The following is a 10,417-nucleotide window of genomic DNA, read 5'->3' on the forward strand; positions in this document are numbered from 1 at the left end:
TCTAGAGTCTGTGCTATACTGGTATCCCAGCTTCCAGGTCTCGGGGTACCCAGCCAGGCACTGAACTTCCATCCCTCACCCGCTCAGGGAGCCCGAATCACCAACAGCTATCCCAAACCCAGCTCTGGCCCATCAGATACCCAGACATCCCATCATCCAGTTCCCTTCCCTGGATCCAGGATTTGAATTCCCCTGCTCTCAATTTATCAGAGTCCTGGACACCTGGTCCCCTCCCAAGAGACTCGTTTACATAGTAGTCATCACCCCGACCCTAATTTAATATCCCCAAAATTAATAATAATAGTTAACATTAAACCTTTGGGGCCGGGCATGGTGGCTCACGCCTGTAATCCCATCACTTTGGGAGGCCAAGGCAGGCAGATCACTGGAGGTCAGGAGTTCAAGGCCAGCCTGGCCAACATGGAGAAACCCCGTCTCTACTAAAAATACAAAAATTGGCCGGGCATGGTGGCGGGCACCTGTAATCCCAGCTACTCAGGAGGCTGAGGCAGGAGAATTGCTTGAACCCAGGAGGTGGAGGTTGCAGTGAGCTGAGATCATGCCACTGCACTCCAGCCTGGATGACAGAGCAAGACTCCATCTCAAAAAAAAAAAAAAAAAAAAAAAAAAAAAAAAAATCTTTGGTACTACACTCTGTTAAAGCCTAATGGCTTTCCACTGCACTTAGAATGAAATCCAAGCCCCTCCCCTAGTCTTCAAGGGCACCCTTTGATTTCCCTTCTCACCACTCCCTCTGTCTCCCTGTGCTCCAGCCACACTGGCCCTTCTGTCTGCTCCCTAAACAACCTGAGCTTGTTCTCAAAAGCTTTAAGAGCTTTTGCACTTCCTCTTCCCCCCACACCCCCCCACCACTCCTCCACCCCGGCGTTCAAATGACTCCTGTCTTCAGCTCAAATGTTACCTCCTCCAAGAGGCCTTCCCTGATTTTCCTGTTTCAAGTAGTCTCCCCTGCACTCTGTCATTATCTCCATCACTCTATTTGATTTCTTATTGTATTTATTTTTCTTTCCTTCTTTTTTTCTTTAAGATGGAGTCTTGCTCTGTCACCCAGGCTGGAGTGCAGTAGCGCGATTTCAGCTCACTGCAACCTCCGCCTCCCGGGTTCAAGCAATTCTCCTGTCTCAGCCTCCCGAGTAGCTTGGATTACAGGTGCCCACTACCACGCCCGGCTAATTTTTGTATTTTTAGTAGAGACAGAGTTTCACCATGTCCGCCAGGCTGGTCTTGAACTCCCGACGTCAGGTGATCCTCCGGCCTCAGCCTCCCAAAATGCTGAGATTACAGGCGTGAGCCACCGCGTCCAGCCTATTGTATTTGTTTTTCAAGGCACTTATCCCTATCTGAGATTTATCTTCATCATTGATGTTTTCTCTTGTCTGTCTTCCTCTACTGGAAGACAAGCTCCGTAATACCAGCAGGGCTCATGTCTGTTTTCATTATTAACTCCCAGATCAGAGTACATGTTCAATAAATGTTTTTTTGTTTTTTTTTTTTTTGAGACGGAGTCTCGCTGTCGCCCAGGCTGGCACGATCTCGGCTCACTGCAAGCTCCGCCTCCCAGGCTCACGCCATTCTCCTGCCTCAGCCTCCCAAGGAGCTGGGACTACAGGTGCCCGCCACCACACCCGGCTAATTTTTTGTATTCTTTTTTAGTAGGGACGGGGTTTCACCGTGTTAGTCAGGATTATCTCGATCTCCTGACCTTGTGATCCACCCACCTCGGTCGGCCTCCCCAAAGTGCTGGGATTACAGGCATGAGCCACTGTGCCCGACCTCAATAAATGTTTGATGAAGGAAGGAACAGATTAGGTGCGTGAGTGTGCCAGTATTACCTTATTCATTCAGCATAAGTATCAGAATTATTATTATCAGTATTAGTATTTTGTCAGCATTATTATACTTTCAACATAGACTAAGATACTGGAGCCCAGGTGGGTGAAATAATTGGCTCAAGGTCACTGAGCCAGGAAATGATGGCACTGGGATTCTTAACTTCCACCTCCTCCCCACTTCCAGAGTTTCACACGTTGTTTTTTTTTTTTTTTTTTTTTTTTTTTTTTTGCGACAGGGTCTCACTTTGTGGCCCAGGCTGGAGTGCAGTGGTGCAAACTCAGCTCACTGCAGCCTCCACCTCTCGCGTTCAAGTGATTCTCATGGCTCAGCCTCCCGAGTAGCTGGGATTACAGTCGCCCGACACCACACCCGGCTAATTTTTGTATTTTTGATAGAGACAGGTTTCCACCACGTTGGCCAGGCTGGTCTCAAACTCCTGACCTCAGATGATCTGCCCGTCTTGGCCTCCCAAAGTGCTGGGATTACAGGCATGAGCCACAATGCCCTGCCGAGTTTCACAAATTTCATCTCCCATCCTCTGACCCCCCACCACGGGGCCAACTTCACCAGCCCAATCTCAGTCCATGCCACAGAAATCTGACCTCCCTTCCCAGACTCCTATCCAGCCCCAAGCTCCATCGGGGAAAGCAGACATCGGTTCCAGGACAAGACCTCAAAACTCAAGGGTCCTGAGAATCGGGCCCTCCCACCCCTGACACTTGCCCCTCCCCACAGCCCCATTCCAAGAGCTTCTCATCTCAACCCTGGGAGGGAGCCCCAGATGATGTCTGTCTAGGGGGATTGGGTGGAGGCCCAAAGAAAGAGGAACCGGAGTGCCTGGGCCCTCCCACTGGCAGCCGACCTCAGCTGGGTGCGGTGAGGGTGGGTTTATAAAAGGGTCAGTATATATTGAGAGGAGGAAAGAAAGAGAAACGGGAGCAAGAGAGAAGGAGGCCCAGACAGGGCAGGAGGGAGAGACGAGAGGCAGAAGGAGAGCGAGCGAGAGAGAAAGGGTTCCGGATTGGAGGGGAGAGCAAGGAAGGGAGGAAGGCGGTGAGAGAGGCGGGGGCCTCGGGAGGGTGAAAGGAGGGAGGAGAAGGGCGGGGCACGGAGGCCCGAGCGAGGGACGAGACTCCGACTCCAGCTCTGACTTTTTTCGCGGCTCTCGGTAAGTTTCCGGTCCGTTATTCAGGGCTGGGACTTCTTAATTTACTTGGGAATGTAGCAGTTTGGGAAGGACACCCCCAGGCTGGGAGAGACGCCCCTTACTCTTGGAAATCCTTGTAATTTAATAAGTGATCTCTTAGCACTTGAGGTGGGGATATGGGAAGGGGTGGGGCCCAGCAAAGTTTTGGGGTCCCAGCAGAGCCCTCCACGGGAAAACTTCCTGCAGTTTTTCCCTCAGCAGTGTCCACTGTCTTCTGGGGGCCCTGAGATCAGGGCATTGCATGAGAACACCCCAAATCTGGGAGACCTCTAGGTCCCCTGTTCCTGGGCATCAAAGCGTCCTGGGAGGCTAACTCCTTCTTCTCAGGCCTCTCTTTCCCCCAGCGCGAATCCTATCCATTTCCTCCAGAAGATGTCCAACAGTCACCAGTCTGGCAGCAGGGTGGGGTGAGGACCTTGTGGACATAGCCAGGGGCTGGGGTTTCCCTGGTGCTTAGAGATGGGGGGGGGATGAGTCACCAGATGACTCACCAGATCCCCCTCCTCCCCTCACCCCAGGAGAGGAGTAGTGTGAGTCAAGAATGCCTGTCGCTGGGGGCAGCTCCTCGATCCTGATATCGGGGTGCAGGGCGGGGTCTCAACTTGAATTTTCACTATCTGGCCTGTATGTAACCCAGAGACAGGGTTCTGGGGAGAGAGGAGCCACATTGCTAGTCCTCCTTATTCAAGGAACCCAAGAGTCCATCTTTGGCCCTCTCCACCCCTCCAGCCAATGGGGAACTCAGGAATCCAGGCCCCAGTGGTCTCCTCCCTGAGAGACCCAGGAGTCTGCACCCACGCCCTTCCTCCATCAGGAGACATCTCACCTGCCTTTATGCCAATTTTTTTTGAGACGGAGTGTTGCTCTGTCACCCTGGCTGGAGTGCAATGGCATGATCTTGGCTCATTGCAACCTTCGCCTCCCGGATTCCAGTGATTCTCCTGCCTCAGCCTCCCAAGTAGCTGGGATTACAGGTGTGCACCACCACACCCAGCTAATTTTGTATTTTTAGTAGAGATGGGGTTTCACCATGTTGGCCAGGCTGGTCTTGATCTCCTGACCTCAGGTCATCCCCCTGCCTCAGCCTCCCAAAGTGCTGGGATTATAGGTGTGAGTGTGCCTGGCCTGTGCCAACCTCTTCAGACTCCGTCCCCTGTTCCCCCTCCCCAGGCTTCCACTGCAGCCATGTCACTCCTCTTGCTGGTGGTCTCAGCCCTTCACATCCTCATTCTTATACTGCTTTTCGTGGCCACTTTGGACAAGGTAAGCCTACTTGGAGCTCGGGGCTCCTCTGCTCCCCTTTGGAATCTTGCCACGCCCCTCCACTAAAGGCATTCTGGCCCCGTCCCCTTTACCTAGTATTTCTTTTATATTTCATTTATTTTGAGACAGGATGTCACTCTGTCCCCCAGGCTGGAGTGCAGTGGTGCGATCTCAGCTCACTGCAACCTCGGCCTCCCGGGTTCAAGCGATTCTCCTGTCTCAGCCCCCCAAGCAGCTGGGATTAGAGGCACCTGCCACCACGCCCGGCTAATTTTTTTATTTTGGTAGAGACGGGGTTTCGCCACGTTGCCCAGGCTGGTCTCGAACCCCTGGCCTCAAGTGATCCACCTGCCTCGGCCTCCCACAGTGCTTGGATTACAGGCATGAACCACCAGGTTAACCCTTTTAGCTCTACCTCCGATGCCTCCTCCCTGCCCTGACCCTACCCACTCTCATATTAAATCCTAATTCTCCCCAGTTCCGTCCCATCCCAGATACCCCGCCCTTTTCCCAGTCCTTCCCACAGTCTGCCTGACCCTGTCCCCTCTCCTTTCCTAACCCTGCCCCTTGTTTCATTCTCTGTCCATCCCAGTCCTGGTGGACTCTCCCCGGGAAAGAGTCCCTGAATCTCTGGTACGACTGCACGTGGAACAACGACACCAAAACATGGGCCTGCAGTAATGTCAGCGAGAATGGTGAGGGGTGAGGGCGGTGGGACTGGTCTTCAAAGGGGAAGGGAAAACGTTCGTGTCCTCACGGGACTGAGAATTGGGAACCCTCCCTCAACAAAGTTGGAGTGAGCGTGGTCCAGGCCTGAGTGGCTGAGTGCCTAGGGCTAATGCATGTCCCACCTGTCTGGATGTACCTACCTCTTGTTTTTTTGTTTGTTTGTTTTTTGTTTTTTTTTTTGTTTTTTGAGACTGAGTTTTCCTCTGGTTGCCCAGGCTGGAGTGCAGTGGCGCAATCTTGGCTCACTGTAACCTCTGCCTCCCGGGTCCAAGCAATTCTCCTGCCTCGGCCTCCTGAGTAGCTGGGACTGCAGGTGTGTGCCACCACGCCTGGCTAATTTTGCATTTTTTTTTTTTTTTTTTTTTTTTTTTTTTTTTGAGACGGAGTCTCGCTCTTTCACCCAGGCTGGAGTGCAGTGGCGCGACCTCGGCTCACTGCAAGCTCCGCCTCCCGGGTTCACGCCATTCTCCTGCCCCAGCCTCCCGAGTAGCTGGGACTACAGGCGCCTGCCACCGCGCCCGGCTAATTTTTTGTATTTTTAGTAGACACGGGGTTTCACTGCGTTAGCCAGGATGGTCTCGATCTCCTGACCTCGTGATCTGCCCGTCTCGGCCTCCCAAAGTGCTGGGATTACAGGCGTGAGCCACCGCGCCCAGCCATAATTTTGCATTTTTAGTAGAGACGGGTTTCACCATGTTGGCCAGGCTGGTCTTGAACTTCTGACTTCAGGTGATCCACCTGCTTCAGCCTCCCAAAGTGCTGAGATTACAGGCGTGAGCCACCACGTCCAGCCAGTACCTCCTGTTCTGAAGAGGCCATATAGATAAAAGCCTCCTCCTCTGACTCAGAAAGGGTGAGACGGCATGCTATAGGTTTAAAGAATAGAGAAGGGAGGCCAAGGCGGGTGGATCACAAGGCCAGGAGTTCGAGACCAGCCTGGCCAAGATGATGAAACCCTGTCTCTACTAAAAATACAAAATATGCCAGGCGCAGTGGCTCACGCCTGTAATCCCAGCACTTTGGGAGGCCGAAGTGGGTGGATCACGAGGTCAGGAGATTGAGAACACGGTGACACCCCGTCTCTACTAAAAATACAAATAATTAGCTGGGCGCGGTGGTGGGTGCCTGTAGTCCCAGCTACTCGGGAGGCTGAGGCAGGAGAATGGTGTGAACCCGGGAGGCGGAGCTTGTAGTGAGCCGAGATTGCACCACTGCACTCCAGCCTGGGTGACAGCGAGACTCCGTCTCAAAAAAAAAAACAAAAACAAAAACAAAAAGCAAAATATTAGCCGGGCATGGTGGCGTGTGCCTGTAGTCCCAGCTACTCAGGAGGCTGAGGCAGGAGAATCACTTGAACCCAGGAGGTGGAGGTTGCAGTGAGCTGAGATTGCACTACTGCACTCAGAGCGAGATTCCGTCTCAAAAAAAAAAGGAATACAGAAAACTCTCCCAAGATTCTGAGAAGACAAGAGTATTTTTCCAAAGCTCCAAGGAGATGGGGCTGGTGCTCTGAATGGATGCCTGGGACTATTTCATCCAAGTTCCAAGGGGATGGGGCTGAAACCACTTAAGGTTCTAAAGAGGTGGGGCCAGGTGCACTGGAGTTCTAAAGGAATACAGCTGCATCTATCTAAAGTTCTGTGTGAAAGATTTAATGCAAAACTAAGATTAAAGGAAGTGGTCTGCTCTCACCACTTCTATTCAACGTTTTACTGGAGTAGCCAATGCAAGAAGGCAAGAAAAAGAAATAAAAGGCATGGGAAATAAATTAGGAAAAAGTGTCTCTATTCCCAGTAAACATGTTGTTTATGTAGAAAATCCGTTAAAATTCTGCAAAGCAGACAGGCACAGTGGCTCACACCTGTAATCCCAGCACCTTGGGAGGCTGAGGATCACTTGAGCCCAGGAGTTCAAGACCAGCCTGGACAACATAGGGAAACCCTGTCTCTACAAAAATTTAAAAATTACCCAGGTGTGGTGGCTTGTGCCTGTGGTCCCAGCTACTCAGGAGGCAGGGGTGAGAGAATTTCATGAGTCCTGGAGGATGAGGCTTCAGTGAGCCATGATTGCACCACTGCACTCCAGCTTGGGCAACAGAGCAAGACCTGGTCTCAAAAAAAAAAAAAAAAAAAAAAAAAAAAAAAAAATTGGCAAAGCAACTACTCGAACTGAGAAGGGAATTTAGCAAGGTAACAAGGTTCAAGGTCAACGTAAGTGATACATCTAAGTATCTAGGCTTGTATGGGTCTAAACGGGAGCAGGGATGGGGCAGAGAAGGGTCACATAGTGAGCAAGCGGGTGAGCTGGAACTCTGGACCCGCCATGATGTCCCCCTCTGTGTCCTTCTTACTGCAGGCTGGCTGAAGGCGGTGCAGGTCCTCATGGTGCTCTCCCTCATTCTCTGCTGTCTGTCCTTCATCCTGTTCATGTTCCAGCTCTACACCATGCGACGAGGAGGTCTCTTCTATGCCACCGGCCTCTGCCAGCTTTGCACCAGTGAGCACTGCCCCTCCCCACCCCTAATCCCCCAAGAATTGAGCAGAAGGGAGTGGGGTGTGTCAAGATGCTGGGGGCCCTGAAAATGGGCCTCTCATAGAAAAAAAACAATTTTCAACACCCCAGGAGCCACGAGAGGTGCCTCCGTGGGCTACCTCTCTGCCCCTAGGGATTGCTGGGACTTGTAGTTTTCAGTGGCTAATGATAGTTGTGGCTTGTGACTATGAGTCATCAGGGAACTTAAGAGTTTCAGGGAGCCGGGGCTGGGGAAGGAGGTATAGGTAAATAGTTTTGGTACCAGGGATCGGCTGCGACGTGGGGGGGATAAACTAATTAGTACCTCAATAGAGAGCTCTGAATCATAATAGTAATGGTATTTATATCAGCCAACCGCTGTTTCTGGCGTGCCTATTGTGCATCAGACACTTCAAGAAGTTTTGCGTACTTTTTAATTTTTTGACTTCAGGTGCAAAGGGCTAACTTAATCATAGTCCTCAGTTTGGGGAACATTATAGGTTCCTGCAAAGCCTCTCTCTTGCTTTATGAGTTTACTACTGCATGTTTGGCTTATAGAAACACACTCAAAAATATTCCTTGGATGGATAGAGAGATATTATTGGACCTAGAGGGATTAAATCAGTTACCTAAGGCCGCGCTGCAGTTGCACTGCGCTGGGGAGAGAACCACAACTCCCAGCAGCCAGCGGCGCTGCCCACGGGCCCTCCGGCGCTTCTTTGCCCCCATGGGATATTGGGAAATGTAGTCTTCTTGAGGGGCACTGCGTGACGCGTGGTTTTCGTCTTCCGCAGGCGTGGCGGTGTTTACTGGGGCCTTGATCTATGCCATTCACGCTGAGGAGATCCTGGCGAAGCACCCGCGAGGCGGCAGCTTCGGATACTGCTTCGCCCTGGCCTGGGTGGCCTTCCCCCTCGCCCTGGTCAGCGGCATCATTTACATCCACCTACGGAAGCGGGAGTGAGCGCCCCGCCTCGCCCGGCCGCCCCCGCCCCCTCCCGGCCCCCCTCGCCGCGCGTCCTCCAGAAAATAAAACTGTTTAACCGCGGGCTCTGCCTTGATCTCCTTCCTTCCTTCCTTCCGCCTCCAGGGACCCAGGCTGCGCACGCTTGACCTCTCCTGAACCTAACAGGGTCCCCACCACCAGCTGCTCAGTCCTCAGAATGCCCATCTCCCAGTCCCCAACCCCTTCCTCCCGAGGACACAGGAGCCGGGACTCCAGGCACCTTTTCCCTCCCACAGACCCAAGAGCCTGGGCCTTCCCCTCTCAAGGCCCAAGAGACCTCTGTGAGGCACCTGAATCTAGACCTTCAGGCACTTCTGGGAAGAACCTGGATTCTGGGTCCCAGCAAACCCTGTTAGGATAGGAAGCCTGCAGTGACCAGTCCTCTCTCCTTACCCAAGCTTCTGTCACTCTGTTGCTCTCTCTCAGAGCCCCGGGCATAGTGTGTGTTTGTAGATTGTCGGACTCTTTTATCCTTCTGTCCAGGCTGGAGTGCAGTGGTACGATGTCGGCTCACTGCAACCTCCGCCTCCCCGGTTCAAGCGATTCTCCTGCCTCAGCCTCCCGAGTAGCTGGGACTACAGGCACGAGCTACCACACCCGGCTGATTTTGGACTCTTTTTTCTTTCTACTAACTTTCCATTTGGGAAGACAGCTTTCTTTTTACCTCTAGGAAAAGTCTCTCTCTCTCTCTTTTTTTTTTTTTTTTTTTGAGACAGAGTCTCGCTCTGTCACCTAGGCTGGAGTGCAGTGGTGTGATCTTCACTCACTGCGACCTCCGCCTCCCGGGTTCAAGCAATTCTCCTCATTCTCCTGCCTCAGCCCCCTGAGCAGCTGGGATTACAGGCGCCCACCACCACGTCTGGCTAATTTTTGTATCTTTAGTAGACACCGGGTATCACCATGTTGGCCAGGCTGGGCTGGAGCTCCTGACCTCAGGTGATCCACCCACCTCAGCCTCCCAAAGTGCTGGGATTACAGGCGTGAGTCACCGCGCCCGGCCCAGTCTCCCTCTCTAGGGACTGAACATTTGGGGTCCTAGAGAGGGAGACTCTTCCCCTCTCTCCCCAGAGGCTGCCTCTAGCCCATATGACACGTTAGCAAAAATTAGGAGGCATCCTTTCTTCTGGCTGACCCAGCCCCACACCAGGATACATGTAGGGGTATGGGCTGGATCTTACAGCCACCCACCCGTGGCTGTGTTCCTTTGTGCAGTTAACAATCTGCACAGGCCGGGTGCGGTGGCTCACGCCTGTAATCCCAGCACTTTGGGAGGCTTAGGCGGGTGGATCACCTGAGGTCAGGAGTTCGAGACCAGCCTGGCCAACATGGTGAAACCCCGTCTCTACTGAAAATACAAAAAATTAGCCAGGCGTGGTGGCAGGCACCTCCCAGCTACTCGGGAGGCTGAGGCAGGATAATCGTTTGAACCCAGGAGGTGGAGGTTGCAGTGAACCAAGATCACGCCATTGCATTCCAGCCTGGGCAACAAGAGGGAAACTCCATCTCAAAAAAAAAAAAATCTGCAAATCTGCACAATCGCACATGGCTACCCTATCTCCTCTGTTCATCAGGCCCTGGGACTCCTCAGGAATCAGATCCTTCTAAGATCCTCTTCTATGACTGTCTTTGTTTCACCAACCATGAACCCAGCCTGTTTTTAGGACTACAGCTTTCTCTGTCTGGGACCCCAGGACCTAGAGTCCCTCCCTTCTTTCCAGGATTCAAATGCTTTCCTTCCCTCCAACTCCTGCAGCCATCCCACTCATCTAGATTTTTAAAAATAATTTTTTAACCGCTCCTACAGAGCAGGGTTACCCTAAAGGCAGTGTGTTAAGAGTAGTCTCATC

At 52.4% G+C, this 10,417-nt stretch overlaps 1 protein-coding gene across 1 annotated transcript; it reads left to right on the forward strand.

Annotated features, from left to right (window-relative positions):
• Positions 1 to 2,789: 2,789 nt before the first annotated feature.
• EMP3 (epithelial membrane protein 3) lies at positions 2,790 to 8,614 on the forward strand. The gene is made up of 5 exons (XM_003269734.4): positions 2,790 to 3,022; positions 4,232 to 4,324; positions 4,917 to 5,019; positions 7,409 to 7,549; positions 8,359 to 8,614. Exons 2-5 carry the CDS (start codon positions 4,247 to 4,249, stop codon positions 8,526 to 8,528), a joined length of 492 nt encoding a protein of 163 aa, XP_003269782.1. The 5' UTR covers positions 2,790 to 3,022; positions 4,232 to 4,246; the 3' UTR covers positions 8,529 to 8,614.
• The last annotated feature ends 1,803 nt before the right edge of the window (positions 8,615 to 10,417 follow it).

Source organism: Nomascus leucogenys, chromosome 10 (assembly GCF_006542625.1).
Source record: "Nomascus leucogenys isolate Asia chromosome 10, Asia_NLE_v1, whole genome shotgun sequence".
NCBI lineage: Eukaryota > Metazoa > Chordata > Mammalia > Primates > Hylobatidae > Nomascus > Nomascus leucogenys.